The sequence below is a fragment of the Calidris pugnax genome, unplaced genomic scaffold (assembly GCF_001431845.1).
Source record: "Calidris pugnax isolate Ruff unplaced genomic scaffold, ASM143184v1 scaffold18, whole genome shotgun sequence".
NCBI lineage: Eukaryota > Metazoa > Chordata > Aves > Charadriiformes > Scolopacidae > Calidris > Calidris pugnax.
This window is the reverse complement of record NW_015090812.1, coordinates 14,448,935-14,465,578: the sequence shown is the minus strand read 5'-3', so window position 1 is coordinate 14,465,578 and position 16,644 is coordinate 14,448,935. Positions and strand designations below refer to the sequence as shown.

Genomic DNA, 16,644 nt, shown 5'->3' with positions numbered 1-16,644 from the left:
GCGCCGGAAGCGCTGCCCTGAGCGGTTTTCCCCGACGGCGGCGGCGGCGGCGGGGTTTCCGTTATGGAAGGCCCAGGCCCGGGCTCGAGCTGTTCGGGCTCGGGGGCCGTGGGGCGGCTGCTGACGGAGGACGAGATGGCCGAGGTGAAGAAGGATGTAAGTGGTGGCCGTGGTGCGGGCCGAGATGCCGCAGCGCACGGGGCTGGGGTGGGGCCGGGGCCCGGGCCCGGGCGGGCGAAGCGGAAGCGCTGTCAGAGCGGGGGGAAGCCGCCGCGGAGGCGGGAGGGCCGCCAGGGGCCGGGCCGAGCCCCCACCGCGCCGCCCGGAATTCCCCGCCGCCTTCCCGCGGAGGCGGGCGGGCCGTGTGCGGGTTGGCACGGGCGGGGCGGGGGCTCCGGCGGGCTGCCCGCTGGGAGGCCGGTAAAGCCCCGCAGACACTAAACCCTGCGGCCAGGTGCTCACCTGAAAGTTCCGGTTTCTTTTGTTTTCTTCTAAGCGTTCCACTCCCGTGTTGCGTTTTAAGGGCAGAGTAATGAGTAATTAATACGATATCAGAAGGCTAGTTGCCAAGGTATATACTTCTCTTCGTGTTCATAAGATTCTCTCTTGCAAAGCACGAATATTTGGATTAATTTTTTTTTAAGCTTTTTGGTCTATGATTTCCCTCCCTCACCCAATATTTATTCACTGATATGTGGAAACCGAGAGAAGACTTCATCCTGATTCAGTCTGGATTTCCTTATCTCTTTACTAGACTGGGAAGCAAGCGATGTGCTAACCGACCTCAACAAGTGATTGGTTAATTTAGAATAAATTTTTAAAAATTATAGAATCATAGAATCATCAAGCTTGGAAGGGACCTTAAAGATCATCTAGTCCAACCATCAACCTAACTCTGACAAAAAAAATAAATAAGAAATAAGCAATAAAAAAATCTCTAAACCATATTCCTGAGGATCATGTCAACCCATCTTTTGAACACCTCCAGGGATGGTGCCTCAACCACTGCCCTGGGCAGCCCATTCCAATGCTGGATAACCCTTTCCGTGAAGAAGTTTTTCCTAGTATCCAATCTAAAGCTCCCCTGGCGAAACTTGAGGCCATAAAAATCTCAGTTTATCAATTATTTCATGATCATCCATAGCTTCTGTTTGTAATTTAGAATGTCTTATGATTGGCTATTTTTTATGTATTCCTTTAAAGTACAACAAAGAATGTTTGGAGTTTGGTTTTGGTTTCTTACTAGCTTTATGCATGCATACATAGTTTTCTTTAAATGCTTTGTCATAGTTTTGTGAGGCATGTTTTTCAAGTTATTACTTGCTTCTGTGGTACCAGAGGGCAATAATGCAACAGTTAGCATCCAGTAGTCACACCAAAAAAAGATACGAGCTACTTAAATCAGACTACATACGTAACTTGGTATGTACGTTAATCTTTGTCAGTGACTGAATTCACGGCTGCATCTCACAGAAATGCATTTATGTTGCTTCAGCCTTTAATCTTGTAGGTTCTCCTGTAATAATTGGAGGACTTGATGGAAACCTAATATGTAGAAAGAAATAACATTTGTTTCATCATCAAAATACAATCCAATAAATCTGTCTTTCGAGCTTCTTCTGTCAGATTTTAAATGTTGCTGCTTCATGATATGAAGCGCTCAGTCAGTTTAAACTTGCTTAGCTGATTCGAAGTTGTTTAACTCTGACAGGTTCCCTTCAAACAGAAGTGCTGCATTACTAGAAGTTTTGTGTATATTATGTGACAGCACACCTCAGAAAGCTAACTTGTAAGGATGACTTGGTCTGGGTAAATTTGTCTGGAGGAGGAACTATAGAGGTTGGAGTCTTACATGAGAACTGGGATGGAAGCAGTGAGCCATACAAAACCATCAATATAGAGCAAAGTATATTTAAAGCTTCTGTCCTAATGTGTTTACTCTTTCTGTCCTTCATCAGCCATTACCCTATGAGGACAATGCAGAGGGGAATTCAGAGCTGATACACTTCATACAGTGAAAGACTCATTACAGGAAGATGTTAGTCAAAACACAATAGTCTTTCTATTCAATAACAACTCTATTCTTCTAATGGTGAAATATTGGCTGACTCTTGTATTTGAGAATTTGTTGATTGATCCTTCTGGTGGTAGGATGAGATTTCCATGAGGACTGAAGAAATCTGTCCTGCCCACTGCATTCATAACCGTTTAGGCATGGGCTCGCTGCAACTGGACTCTTGGGTCGTATTCCAGAGCCACTTCATGGCAATGGATATAAGCTGTACGGTTGCACTTTTCTGCTCTTGTCATAGTTGTTATGCCATCACTACTGCCAACATGACTGCATATTAAACCCAAGCATGTAATTAAACTGGCTGTGGGGGGAAGCACCCATTCAGTTTCTTGACGGGATCCTTGCATCCACTGGTACAAGGGAAAGGGTAGGAACATGCAGCTGCTGCGCAGGGGGGAGTATTCCTTGATCTTAAATCAGCCAAGGAACTGCACTCTTACGTTTTTGGTTTTACGTTGTATTCAATCTATTGGTGACAGTCTACTGCCAAAAGCCGCCTTTTACCTTCTGTGTGTGCTCGTCTGATGTTATCTTTAACAACTGTGTAACCACTGGCAGTTTATTCATTGTTTAGTATTTGTTGGATCCTGAAGAGCAACTAGAAGAACACATGTATCCTCCTGCTTTATGGAGGAGTCCAGGAGGTTTTTTCTGTAAGAGTTGTTGGTGCTTTCCCTAGCACCGGTATCCCAGACAGTAGTTTGCTGTTTCAAATAATTTGTTTTAAAGAGCACCTTTATATCTAGCTTCTCTTTACTGAGCTAGTAAATGGCTATAAGGCAGGCATTTTTCCAATTTTATTTTTTTTAATGCTGCTGTTACGGAATCTAATCTCAAAAAGCAGAAGGATATTTGAAAACTTTCTTCAGGAAAGAAGTTTTATTTCTTTCCTTCTCTTCATGTGTCTTGTAAGTAAAGGTGTTTTTCCTTCTGGCTCTCAAATCTTTTTTCTTTTTTTTTCTCTTTTTGAATCAAATGAGACTTGTGAGGGTGCTTGTTTCATACCAGTAATATTAAGCTAGTGGGTGTCTGACTTCTTGTGCAATTTTGCACAATGAAAAATGTTGGTGGGAGAAATTGTTGATTTTGTAGTATTATATAAAATGAGAGCTTGTTTTTCAAGCACAGAGATGTTATTTGTGACTCATTTTCAGAGAGTAGTAGATACTGAAACTGGAGAGTAGTGAGCAAATGCGGTAATTCTGTTTCGGTGTTGATACCAAGTAGGCTTGCTAATGTACAGATTGAAATAAGACAAATATCATTTACATTTTGGCAGTGCTTGTGTGTAGCCTCTGAATGAGGCAGAGGAAGTTTGGTTTTTGTTTTGATGACTGCAAAAATAAATTGGTCAGTACAGGAGAGGACACTTGATCTTCCAAGGAGGAAATCAAAGTGATGACAGGGCAGCTTTTAGTTTTGACATTGCACCTATAAAATTGTCTCATAAATAAATTAATAGTCAGGTTAGAATTGAGTATGGTTACAAGAGACGGCATGTTTCCCCAGGAAGATGATCTGAGGAAATGTGATCTGATACTAGGCGTTACAGTTCCTGAAGGTGCAAAATGGCACTGCTGCTGAACTGCTGAAGGCAGGCGTCTCTGTTTCATCATACCTGATGTTAACTGACTGTATGTTAGGATCTTTAGACAATGGAGTCCCCTCCCGTGGGCAGTTTGTTCCACCTCTTTCTGTTTGCTCGTTATAGAGAGGATTTAAGTAACCAGTTTATGCTTGTAGGCTGAAGCTGAGCTGCAGGGGGCAGAATCAATTTCCTTTTGCCAGAGTCCTCAGAGTTGCACTAACTCTCCGTTGTGTGTGCAGCATGTTAGAAGTGTGCCAGTTGCTTCAGGTGTTTAATATTCAGTCTTAAAACAAAAGAAGGCAGCCAATAAAGTTGTTGAGAGCGGGTACATGTGTGGATGAAACTGCATGGATTTTGGATGCCAGTCATCTATTGAGCTTGTAAGTGGTGTTTATTTAACAAACATTTCAAACAGTGAGTATATTCATGCTGTTGCTGTGAGGCTGCTTTTACTCAATATATAAAAAACATCAATAAGTGCAATATTTTGGAGTTGTGCCTTATGGATACAAACAGTATGGAAATGTGGCAGTCAGGTAGTCAGTGAGAATGAGTGTGTCTGTAGACTGAGTAGGTGCCGTTTGGTTTTGTTGGTATAATTTATTTTCATTTTTACTTTGTGACTGTTCTGAAATCTGATAACCACAGACCTGATGTAATTAACATTTTCAGTAAGTATTCACCTTATTACTTTACATGAATTAAAACTCCTGAGTTCACTCAAAGAAAACTAATGAAAGGGATAAGTAAATTAGATAACGTGTGGGTTTTTTTAAAGAAAAAAAAATTATACTGAGAAAAATCTCTGCTAGGTAATGCAGTGGCAGCTTTAAAAATTGTTTCATTAACCTTTATCAAAATCGTATAGGTTTCAAATAGAGGCTTCTAAATAAATGGAAAGATTAGCTAATACTAGATTGTTTTGTTTTTCAGGCTTTAGAAAGGATGCGTCCTTACCTGTGTGATAAAATCATAGCTGAGAGACACTTTGATTACCTACGTTCAAAGAAAATACTCACTAGAGAGGACACAGAAGAAATTTCTTCTCGATCTTCCAGTAGGAAAAAAACTGGGAAGTTGTTGGACTACTTAGCAGAAAACCCAAAGGGATTAGATGCTTTGATTGAATCTATCCGACGAGAAAGAACACAAAACTTCCTGTTACAAAAGATAACTGACGTAGTGTTGAAAGTCAAAAATGAAAAACTTGAAGCTCTCAAAGGTAAGTTTATAATAATATTTTGTAAGACGTAAGTTTTATTTTGAGGGTCTACAAAATAAACTTCAACAATTCTTTGAGTCATGTTTCTTTGTACAGTTTTTTTTTTCTTCCTCTAGTGTTTGGGACAACATTCTTGGAAATATTGCTAGTTTGGGTTTAAGATACTAGTGTATGTATCCTGGCTTTGCATTTTTACAATCTGAACACATCATAAAAAACAACTTACAAAAAATCCTTTCATGTGTTGTTATGATGGATAAGTCTGTCCTCACATCTCAGTTTTGCTTTCTATGAGGTTCTAATTCAGAACTCAAAATGTGTGGTTATCTTCTATCTTGGATTTCTTTTGAAGCTATTTACTGGAGTGACAGCATGCTCTGGTTTTGTTAAACTTTGCACCTCAGCAGAAGATAAGCCTGCAAATGCAACCTGAGAGGAATTCTCCTGCATGCCTTCAATGCCAAAACTCAAAATTAGGCACTGTAAATGTGTGCATGCATTGTATCATAAGGGTGGAGAGGTTTTTTTGACCTCCAAAGCTTGAAGTGTCTATATGAATTTGTATTTTAAGGCAAATAAAGCATAAGCCTCCTAAACCAAAAACCTTACTTCCCCTTCCACACCCACCAAAAGAGAAATAAAGAAGGAAGAAAGTAGTTTTTTAAGTCTAGAGATTAAAAGCCTGAAGTTTTCTTTGGGTTCAGGTACAACAGCCTTCAAATGCAGTCCACTGGAGTAGAACCATGTAGTCCAAGCTTTTAAAAGTTTGAAGAACACAGTGAGAAAAATCTGTCAAAAGATGGGTCAAAGGGCCAAAGTGACTTCCTAAAATGAAGCTTAAATTACAGTGTGTCTTTGTCAAATCGTAGCTGATACGAAGATACAGAGAAACCATTTGCATCGGCCTAGATAACCTGCATGTACTTTTTAATTTGTTGTGAATATTGGGATGTCACAGGTGAGATGAAGAGGTTAGTCTGTTAAAAATACTAACAACTGATCTGTGACAATCTTATTGATGCTACATCAGAGCATGGTTTTAACAGCGCACCATTATTGTAATTGAATCCAGTCTCTGTTTTTTGTCTTAGGTCTAAGCTGCAGCACCTGTATGACCTCACTGTATGAAGGAACAAATAATCTTTCTAGATCGTATTCGGATGAATCTAATTTTTTTGATAAAACAAAAGACAAAGAATCTACCCAGATACATCATCCAGAAGAAGATTATAGCACCGCCGCATTTGTGTCTGCTGTCTCCCTTCATTCAATGAATTTGCCAATTGCAGAGATGGGAAACGCAGAGTGTGCTGTTTTCTCAGCCACCCTTCCAGGGCCTGGAGACCCCGGAGCACCTCCCCTGCCCCCCGAGCTCCAGGCAGAGCAGCAGGAACCATCGACTACTTCCAGTGACAATTGCTTTTTGCCTTTAAGATCACGTTCTCTTCAATCACAGTGAACAGTGTGACTTTTGTTTGTTCATCCAAACTTTGAAACTTTGTATGATGTCGTATAAAGGGTAAAAAAAATGTTTTCAACTGCTACCTAGCAAAAGCAGAGGGAACAATGTATGCTATTTACTGTTTTTAAGGAGTATTTTTTTTTTGTAATTGGATGACTCTGGAGCTGCTTGATTTTATTTTCCTTAGGGAGCTTTTTTCAAAAGCTCATGGTATTATACCAGCAAAGGCTTGTTTTTTAAACCAATGTATTTAAGATTTGACACATAGCTGCAGTTATTTATGCTGCAGTTATAGAACAAATGGGGGGTTTTCTTCCTAAGAAAAAATCTGTTTTTCTTAAAGTTTCTGTGACAGGTGAATTGGGAAAGGTGGTTAGGAAAAGTATTAAGCATTGAAAAATAACTTTCTGAACTAAAAGCTTAAACTCAATTACCAAAAAAATTTGGTAAATTACTCATTTACCAAATCGAGTGTTTCCCTGTAGGATAAATTCTGCCTTCTGTGTATGTGTATGCAGCTCCATTTGCAAAAAAACCCACACGGATCTGGCCAAATCTATAGCTATACTTATTTGCAAGAAGTCTCTTAATCATCTGAACTTTGTTCTCTATCCTACCAGTTAAATCAAAAGGCACTTGGTATCGCAGTGATTTGGATTAGCAAATATACTTTCACAAGCCTTAGCATGTTCTTCTTGTATATTAGTTAGAGATTTCTGATTTGAGATGCACTTTAAATATAAATTCTCATTAGTACTGGAAAAGGAATGTAAACTGCTGTAACAGCATCATGTGGGCTATAAGAAAATGTTATTGTATAATGCTGTTAAGGAGCAAAGCTTGTATGTTTTGTCCCAGTAGGTAAGTAGATGAGGAGTCCTGTAGCAAGAAAATATCCATACCTAAAGGACTCTTAGAAATGTTACACTTCAGATATCTACTCTTCAAAGCAGATAGGCAGGTTTACATTTCAAGTTTCTTGGAGTCAAATGCATTTTAAACTATTGCAACATGGGAAGGTTCTCATTTCTTGACACAATGTAACATGCTGTATTCCTCTCATACTCTACTCTTGAGTTGTAATCTAATTTTTATTAAGTTGGCTTATAATAACTTTAAAATTACTAGGTGAAGATAAACTCTTACTTGGAAATGTATACAGCTGTGTTCTGCAGTACAACACTTTAAAGTGATGGGATGTTTTCAGTATATCAAAGGGTAGGTATTTAAGACTTTAAATTATTTTGGCGCTCATACAGTGCTATAGCCATGTAATTCCATTCAAATTCAAACCCAGGTAATATTCCTAAACTGCGTTCTCCTTTTGTGGAAACAGCCCATCTGCAGGACCTTGAGATAGTCTCTAATTATATTTATTTTGGCGCTCATACAGTGCTATAGCCATGTAATTCCATTCAAATTCAAACCCAGGTAATATTCCTAAACTGCGTTCTCCTTTTGTGGAAACAGCCCATCTGCAGGACCTTGAGATAGTCTCTTTTTATATGTTTACTCTGGTTTCAGAAGTAGGTTAAAAGAAACTGCAGTGTTCAACTACACTCCATACTTAGTATATGAATAGCTTTCATTTGATAAAAATGTGGGCTTCTGTTTAGTGTTTAAAAAGTCCTTGTTTTTGTTGTATACATCTAAGGTTGTAGACTGTCAGGACAGTGACAATGCTGTTCAGCAAAAGTGCCTGGTTCAGAAGGCACTCTGGAAGTTAAGTGCCTACATATGCAAGCAAAACTTTACTCTCCAACATGAAATTAAGGGTGGGCTTAAATCCCTCTCTTCCATGAACTTGAACTGTAGTTGCACATACTTGGATGTCTAAAAATTAATTTGTCTAAATGCCCACTGTAATCACCTTAAGAGCTGTGCTTAGGTTTGGGTCCCTTTCTGGATTCTTGTAAATGGAGGGGAGCGAGCAAGCGTGGCCTTCACTGAAGAAGAGCTCCAGCTCGGGGTGCAGCCAGCCTTGCAGATCTGAATCCGAGCAAGGGAGCTGCGCTGCCAGCCCCGCAGCCTGCAGGAAGCCTACCTGTGCAGGGATCCTGCCGTGGAGCCTGTTAGCCTGAGACTTAAATGAATGTATTGTCTTACCAAATGTTTATAATGTGCTTTTTTTTAAAACAAACAAACAAACATTTCTATCACAACTTTTGGAATAAATTCTTTTGTATAATTGCCTGTTTTCCTGTCTGCCACTCATTATTAAAATGTATGGGTTGTAAGAGCAGTTCGTGCCAGTATCTGGATGTGTGGGTTTGGTTTTGTGTGTGCGGGAGGTGTTTGTTCTCACTCTCCTGTTAGAGAGGTTTGTCTGCGGTGGAAAAACTGACTTAATGTGAAACACCTGTGCCTGTAGGACTGCATTCAGGAGCCGTGTGTAGGGAAAACGTGCATGTGAAATTAAGCCCTCAGCTGCCTAACTACAGCCTCTGTGGTTCATGACTGGTATTGCTAACCTGATTCTTGCTTTTCGTTAAATGACTCGATTACCCAACTTCTTAAAGATGTAAGAAGTGTTGCTTTCAGACATGCATATGCATATAAGACTTCATTGTTAAGACTTTTATGAATAGCAGGGGAGAGACAAAACCTTTGGGTGCTGGGGAGCATGACTCAACAAACGATTTGCAAATGTTGCTCACTTCAGTGGTTGTTTTCATTGTACTTTTTGTGTGTACAGTTTCTTTCAAAATAATAATTAATGGTGTTGATTTTGAGAGATCAGCTGGACATGGTTTAGTATCTTTACAGTAAAATAATTGACCCTATTACACCCAAAGCCCATTCCTTGGACCTTATCCTGCTTCTGTGGTAGTGTAAGTAGGCTGAACAGCACCTAGTCAATATTTTCGCTGATGCACAAACAGATATATGGGCTTTGTTGACACGGGAAGTCTAGTACAAGCTTTTTCCAACAGATTTGAAAAATATGGTTTGGTAAGGATTGCCAAAGTGCCGGCGTAAGCTGTGACAGCATAGGCTGTGTTCAAAGCTTTACCTCCTCTGAGCATTAAGGAAAAAGGGATTTTCTCTCTAGTTTGGCCTGCAGATGTAAAAAAAGAGAAACATCTCCGTTTCACGTCCAATTGTCCGTGTCTGTCTGTGGTCACTCGGAGAAGAAACTCCCCGAGTTGGTGGGGGTGAACCCCACACACCCCACCCCGGGCCGCTGCAGAAAGCGCTGCTTTTTCCACCTCCTGCTGCAGCATCCCCTTCGCCACCTGCAGCCCGGGACCCACGCACACAAACACCCGGGGCTTTTCCTCCGGGGGCTCGGCCGGGGGGGGCCGCGACGGGGCCGGGTGTGCCGCGGTCCCGGCGGCAGGCCGGAACCCTCGGCGCGGGGCCGGTTTCCGTGCGGGCGGTGTCGCGGCGGCAGGGCCCCGCCATGGCGGCGGAGGGAGAGGACCCGTTGGCTTATTTCGCGGCCTACGGCAGCTCCAGCTCCGACTCGGAGCCCGACGAGCCCCAGCCCGACGAGCGGGGGCCGGGAGGCGGCGCGGCGGCGGGGGGCAGCCCGGGACGGCGGCCGAAGCTGCCGCCGCCCGACGAGCTCTTCCGAAGGGTGTCGCAGCCGCCCGCCTTCCTCTACAACCCCCTCAACAAGCAGATCGACTGGGACAGCCGCGTCGTGCGGGCGCCCGAGGAGGTGCGGGGGGCGGCCGGGAGGGACTAAGGGGAGGGGGAAAGGCCGGGCCGGGTTGCCCAGGCCCGGAGTGACGGGTGCCCTGCTCTCTCCTGCAGCCCCCCAAGGAGTTCAAGGTGTGGAAGAGCAACGCCGTGCCCCCGCCGGAGAGCTACAGCCCGCCCGAGAAGCAGCCCCCGCCGGCCCCCGCCGTCGACATGGCCATCAAGTGGTCCAACATCTACGAGGACAACGGGGAGGACGCGCCCCGGCAGGCCGGCAAGGCACGGTTCCTGCCGGACGAGGAGCAGGAAGCCCTGGCATCGGGTGAGGGCCCGCCCGGAGGCGGCCGGGCTTCCCACGGGCGTGGGGGGGTTCAGACGTGTGTGGACAGGGAGGCCGGGGGGGTCTGCGAGTGGAGACCTCCCTGTTAACGAGTCGGAGGAGGTTCTCGCTGGGCTGTTCTGCATCCGTGCTGCTGCTGGAGGGTAGGGCTGCAGGGGCGGCCGGCTGTGCTTCTATGTGCCTAGGGTCAGTGAGGGCTCTCCAGCAGCCCCTCTGTTCCCCTCCCACCCGTGTTAGTGGAAACTGGGAATGATTCTGGAGCGCACAACTGCAGTTCTGTGAGACCAACGGGTTCAGGTGTGGCGCTGCTATAACAGAAAGCGGTATGAGAGCATCTTTAAGCACTGCTGGCTTGACCCGAGGTGCAGATCACGGAACTGTCAGAGTTGGAAGGGACCTCTAGAGATCACCTAGTCCAACTTCCCTGCTCAAGCAGGATTGCCCAGAGCACATCACTCAGGACTGCATTCAGGCGGGTCTTGAAGATCTCCAGAGAAGGAGACACCATGACCTCCCTGGGCAGCCTGTTCCAGCTCTGTCACCCTCACCGTAAAGAAGTTTTTCCTTGTATTTGAATGGAGCTTCCTATGTTCCAGCTTGTGCCCTCAGCCTATCGCTGGAAACCACTGAAAAGAGTCAGGCTCCATTATCCTTCAGCCCACCCTTTAGATCCTTGTAAACATAGCTAAGGTCTCCCCTCAGCCTTCTCTTCTCGAGGCTAACGAGCCCCAGCTCCTTGAGCCTTTCCTCATAAGGGAGGTGCTCCAATTAATCATCTTTGTTGCCCTACATTGGATGTAGGGCAGATTGCAATGTTTGCAAAACTTGGGGGCTGAGGGAGGAATTAAAAAAACTGTCCGTGTGACAGATTACTGAAGAAAATATTTACTGTCCTTTTCACTTTTAATCATGATACAAGCTGTAATGGTAGTCTAGGAAATAAAAAAAATAATTGGCAGGAGGGAGGACTTAATTTTTTTAAAAAGCGCTGGAGAAAGAGACTACCCAGTAGCAACCAAGAGAACAAAACCAGAAGAAGAAATTCTGGGTTTTCTGAACATGTGATAATGTTTTGGTTTGCCAGTTGTCATCACACCTTTTCCAAGGACCTTTCTTTTACTGTCTTGTCCATTTTTTCTCTGGGTGTTCCTTCTCCAGTGGCAGTTTGTCTGTCTCTGTCTTGCTCCATTTATTCTGTATGCTTTCCCACCACCAACCCAGTACACGTTTCTCTTAGTCAGCCGTCATCCAGAGACTAAGAAGATAAACTGTTAATTGATCTTGACATTACTTCCTGCTTCTAAAACGTCATTTTCTAGCTTTTTGTCTTATCTGTTAATACATTTTTTAGAATGGGTACTGTACAGTAGCATAACAAGGCCTCTTCTTATTTATCCTCAATGGTCTGTCGTAGTTGTAACAAGTCCACATACTGTCCACATTCCAAAAATGAGGATATCGTCAGTTAATACAACTGTGGTTTTTCTCCAGGCATCTCAGACATCGTTAAGTCAGTTGTTCTGGAATGAGGGTGGTGTTTAAGAGAAAAATACTGTCTTTGCTGACTTTAATTAATTCTGTTATTTATTTAAAGATGGTGAAAAAGATGATGAACCAGCTTCTGCCAAGAAACGTAAACTAGACTCTGGGGAGCAGACAAAGAAGAAGAAGTTGTAAGCAAGGCATGCTGGATTTAGCCATAATGAGAATTTCAATGAACTTGCATTCCTCTGCTGGAATGGGAAACAAATACATGTTTACTGAATTTCTCTCTCCCGTCAGGTAGGGAATTTTATTTCTGTAGTATGCTTGCCTTTTGGAAAGCACAAAATTATATGGACAGTGTTGTGATAGAAACTCGTCTACTGAACAAAATTTAAACCTGTTTATTTAAAAGAGGGATTTAGAAGAGGGATCCATTGTGGTGGATACTTGTGCTGATGCAAGTTACAGGGTTTTGTGGTATTTTGTTTATCAAGAAACCTGGTAACGTGAACTTTTCTGGACTGACTTTTCCATTGTGTCAAAACCTTTTATAAAGGAGTATATACTAAAGACTCTTTAAGTACTGTCCTGTGATATGTTTGCATAATGTTGTTTTGAAGTGTATGTAAAGACTGCACATAGGTCGCTGGAATAAAACTACATTTGAAAACATCTGTGGCATAAATATTGAATTGCATGCTTGGTGAATAGGAGGGATGAATTCTGTACTGTATGCATTTCAATGATGTATTTCTTATGACACAACAGATTCCTCAGGGTTTTGTTTGTAATAAATGCACAACTGCAAACTGAAAAAAAGGTGGACCTTATAGTAGAGTTTAATATTTGATAATTAGTTTTGATGTTATGTGATCTTCGTCCGTGAAATACGAGACTAACTGATGCAGGAAGAATTGCAGCATTTAATGTATTCTTCCTAAAATTGAAAATAGAATCTAGGTATTTCTGTAGAAAAAAATTATGACAAAGCTGTGATAGAGTCTTTACTGCCAAATTGTGTTTATTTCAGTGCAAACAGTTGTTAATCTTCTCAAACTGCTAGTCAGTATTTGTTGTATTTGTGATATGCTGCTGCATTGGGTCTGGATATGGAAAAGTATCAGTAAAACTGGGTTGGAGGGAGGGTTGCTCGAGGTTTATATTCAAATAAAGCTTCTGTGCCTTAGGAAATCTGCAGTGAGATTAGGCCTGCTAATAGAAATCTATGTAATTAAACTTTTAATTTAGACATAATTTTTATTTTCCTTCTGACTTGGATTAGCTTTAATTTGGGAGAACAGATTCTGTATGCATATGTGCTAATACGATAATCTTTTAAAGAGTTGTTTTTAAAAAAATTCTTTGGAACCTCAATATATCAAAAATGTATTCATTTTTAGTGAGTATATGAAGTTAGCAAGAAATGATACGATTCTAACCTTGGCGGTGTGATAACGCTTTCTCCAGATCCTTCTCTACCTGCAGACTCCACAACCACTCCTCGCCAATTTCACCAGCTGTTGGGCCAAATCGGGGATATATTCTACCCCTTTTGTGCTGCTGGTCTGGAAACAATGCAAAAACTGGTAGCAGTACACAGCTGAGTGTTCCTGGTGCACCAGCTCTCCTAGCACGCTGTCGTAGCAAGCTCCAAGGTGAGGGACGGTGTCGTAGGCAAAGCTGATGTGGTGCCCGATCTGTGTACAGTTTCTCATCATCCTCCTTCAGCTGAGGCTGGGGTGGCTGGGCTGGAGCAGGGGCTGGGCTAGCAGGGAGTGGAGCAGAGCTGGCCTCTGGGTTGGGAGGGGAAACCTCCTGCACCTTTAATGACAATTCTGCAGAGTTCCAGCTGGGATGAAGACCCCCTTCACAGCAGCGATGTCTACTCCTTGCTGAAATGGAGGTTTCACCTGGTGGACAGCCAGTGGAGCGTGACAGCTTAGGAACTGTGGAGATCTGCATTTTGTTGAGTTGAGAGGCTATAAATGCCTGTACTTCGCTTTGTCTAGAATGCTAGTGTAAAGTCTCCCTCATTCTTGTAATAGTGCACGAGACTCCCACTAAAAATTACCATCTAAAGCAGACCAGCTCTCTCACAGGAATAGCTGTCTCCATGCAGGTTGGTGCAGCCTTACATCATCCGCTTCGGGATGTGGATTGTCACAAGCTACTTGGGTGGCTGCTGGTCTCTGGGTCCTGGTCGTCTGGGATCAAATGGTTTCTGTGAGTTTCGCTTATAAGGGAAAGGAAGGGTGTTTTTCTTGCAATGCTGAGGGTGTGAAGTCTCTAAATGAAAAGGCTTGCTCTAATCTATTTTTTTTCTGTATCTGCTGTTCTAATATAGCTAGGTTGAAGGTGCTAATCTTTAGAGACTGTGGTAGAAAAGAAAAAAAAAGACTGCTTGAGCTCCTTTTTTTAATGGGACTGTGTTTATGCTAGAGCTGGCGTAGAGAGCTCAGGGTAGGGAAGAGCAGTGAGGTCCTGGTCAGATATGAAAATCAATTGTTCAGTCAGTTTCCCAAAGGTTGGGTTTGTGTCCAGGGAGGGATTTGACATGAAGTTAGCAATTCAATGGACTGCCCAATTCTCAAGTCTCGTAATAGTTCTGTTTGCCACTGAGGTGCTCTTTGGAAAGCATTACTGCTGAAGGTTAATGTCACCAGCTGTGGAAATGGGATGCATCCCCATGACTGCCATTGTCCGTGTTTGGTTTGCTCTGCTGTTCTATGGGGCAGCTCAGGAAGTTACCATGTTAAATCACTCCTTTTGTTTTCAGATCATATCTGAAATATGATATATCACATGGGGTATCCAGTTGTCTTGAAGTTAACACCATCTGATACTCATTTTCCAAGGAGAAAACCAGCACAGCTAATCTGGGAGAAGAATGATTAATCGTATTATTTGCAGGTTGAGGCAATCTTCACTGTAAGCAGTGACCATGGGTCACTGATTTATCTGGGTGGGCTGGTTCTGCTGCTGGAAGTTTTTTGGTAGAGATGCTTCAGTGAGAAGATGATGAGAGAAGTGCTAGTGCTGCAGCTTCTGAACCAAGTCAGATTTCTTGACATGCAGGGCATACAAAAGAGCCCAGAGCAGGGAGGGCACTGACCTTTCTGAGGTCAGAGGTAACAGCCAGCATGTGCATTTTATTTTAAGTAAATGAGATTACATAAAAGAAATGTTATACTTGTATCATCAGTGACATGTAATGCAAACAACTACAGAACTCCCCATAGTGGAAGAAATGCTGGAGTCCTATTTGAGGTGAGAAAATGGCTGGAAAAGCAAAAAATGTTTCCAGTGATTGGCTTTGACAGTATGGTACTTTCTAAGCAGTACTTGCTTCTGCAGGGGGAAAAAAACCACAGGTACCTGTAGCTGGTACAAAGAGGCTGTTTGGGAATGGCTGGATGGAGCTAGACAACATGTGGCTACTAGCCAGGAGAAGAAGAAAAGGAGAGAAAGCCTGCTGATTTTGCCAAGGATACCTTCTAGGGAAAACAGGCAAGAGGCTAAATTATAAATGCTCATCTGGAGTTGGGCTTCTAAGTCAAGATTACTGCTAATGCATCCACGGCATTCATAGCTACAAAGCTGTAAAATTGCCAGCCATCTTTCAAGTTCCTTGGTGAGTCATTAGAGAGAGCACTACCAGGAAAGGTGCGGTCATGGTAAGCCTTGCAATTGTAAGAGTGCATCCAGCCATCCCCAAAAGGGGATTCAGGTCTTCTCCAACCCCTTTTTGTATGATTAGGAGAAGTGACACAGATTTACAAGACAAGAAACATTGATAATGATGCAATGTGTAATGGAAGCAGATTGGGTAAGTGTGAAGAAATGAGCAATAACATTTTCTCATTTGTTTTGAAAGTAGAAGAGGGAAAGACTAAAGAAGCTGAAGGCAAAGCTTGAAGGAACAAGAAACAGACTTGAAGGTTTTCTGCAGGTTTAGGGAGATAATAATGAAAACTTGACTACTGTGTGCATCAGGATCAGAAATGCATGAGTGAATGCTTATTAAACTTAAACTGATAGCTCAGATGTTCAAAAAATCACTAACTAGAGAATAGTTTATCCTGGATTGTCTTTCAAGAGGAGATGGTGACAGTGAACATACACCCCCGCTGACAAGTGGGGAAGATTTGCTCTGAAAATGAGCCCTCTATTAACTCATCATTGCACTGTTTTTATGCTGAATCCAATGTGATGATGATCATTATGTGTAACAGGGGCGAAAAAAAGGCAGTAAAAAATGCCTACAAGTTTGATCTGAGAAAATTCTCATGAAAATTTGTCAAGATGAGAAAAATGGGAGTTGCTGGAAGGCAATTAGTTTGCAACGAACGCATTGTGTTGCCTCCAGATGCTGGCACAATAGCAGCTACATTTCTTGGATTTCCAAGAAAGGCAGGATGATCTGGAAAAGCAGAATTTGTATCAGTATAAAAGTACAGCTGCTGAGGATAATGGCTTTCACGGCAGGCAGTGCTTCCTCCCAGAAATGCTAATGGAGAGGTTGTTGCAAGACATCCCTCCCTCGGTCCGCTATTCCTATGCGAGGGCTTGATGCATACTAACAATATTGAAGAACTTACTCATTTACAAATGGTTTGTGATAAGCTTAAACCTGCCAATCTGAAAGTGAATCCAGGGAAATGCAGTGGGTTTCGCACAAAGGGCAATTTATCGTGAATCTGTAATCAGCACAGGAGGAGGATTTTTTTATCAAGAGAGAAACAGAAGCTGTGTGATGCTGGCTGACTCTTTCTTTCTCTGGTGACAGGAAGCTTATTTGCCATCTTGCTAATCTTGCAAAATCATGGCA

At 42.7% G+C, this 16,644-nt stretch overlaps 2 protein-coding genes across 2 annotated transcripts; both read left to right on the top strand.

The window, feature by feature from the left end:
• Nucleotides 1-4: 4 nt before the first annotated feature.
• On the top strand, nucleotides 5-7,715 carry BCL10 (B-cell CLL/lymphoma 10). Its single transcript, XM_014939510.1, has 3 exons — nucleotides 5-156; nucleotides 4,596-4,884; nucleotides 5,976-7,715. Exons 1-3 carry the CDS (start codon nucleotides 64-66, stop codon nucleotides 6,341-6,343), a joined length of 750 nt encoding a protein of 249 aa, XP_014794996.1. The 5' UTR covers nucleotides 5-63; the 3' UTR covers nucleotides 6,344-7,715.
• A 1,977-nt stretch (nucleotides 7,716-9,692) lies between these two features.
• On the top strand, nucleotides 9,693-12,635 carry LOC106886246 (chromosome unknown open reading frame, human C1orf52). Its single transcript, XM_014939004.1, has 3 exons — nucleotides 9,693-10,010; nucleotides 10,106-10,313; nucleotides 11,926-12,635. The coding sequence occupies exons 1-3, from the start codon at nucleotides 9,750-9,752 to the stop codon at nucleotides 12,006-12,008; spliced, it is 552 nt and encodes a 183-aa protein (XP_014794490.1). The 5' UTR covers nucleotides 9,693-9,749; the 3' UTR covers nucleotides 12,009-12,635.
• The last annotated feature ends 4,009 nt before the right edge of the window (nucleotides 12,636-16,644 follow it).

Coding starts and splice junctions, on each gene's coding strand:
- LOC106886246 (XM_014939004.1), top strand. CDS start 9,750: ATGGCGGCGGAGGGAGAGGACCCGTTGGCTTATTTCGCGGCCTACGGC. Junction 10,011..10,105: donor TCGTGCGGGCGCCCGAGGAG/GTGCGGGGGGCG, acceptor TCTCTCCTGCAG/CCCCCCAAGGAGTTCAAGGT. Junction 10,314..11,925: donor GCAGGAAGCCCTGGCATCGG/GTGAGGGCCCGC, acceptor ATTTATTTAAAG/ATGGTGAAAAAGATGATGAA.
- BCL10 (XM_014939510.1), top strand. CDS start 64: ATGGAAGGCCCAGGCCCGGGCTCGAGCTGTTCGGGCTCGGGGGCCGTG. Junction 157..4,595: donor TGGCCGAGGTGAAGAAGGAT/GTAAGTGGTGGC, acceptor TTTGTTTTTCAG/GCTTTAGAAAGGATGCGTCC. Junction 4,885..5,975: donor AAAACTTGAAGCTCTCAAAG/GTAAGTTTATAA, acceptor TTTTTGTCTTAG/GTCTAAGCTGCAGCACCTGT.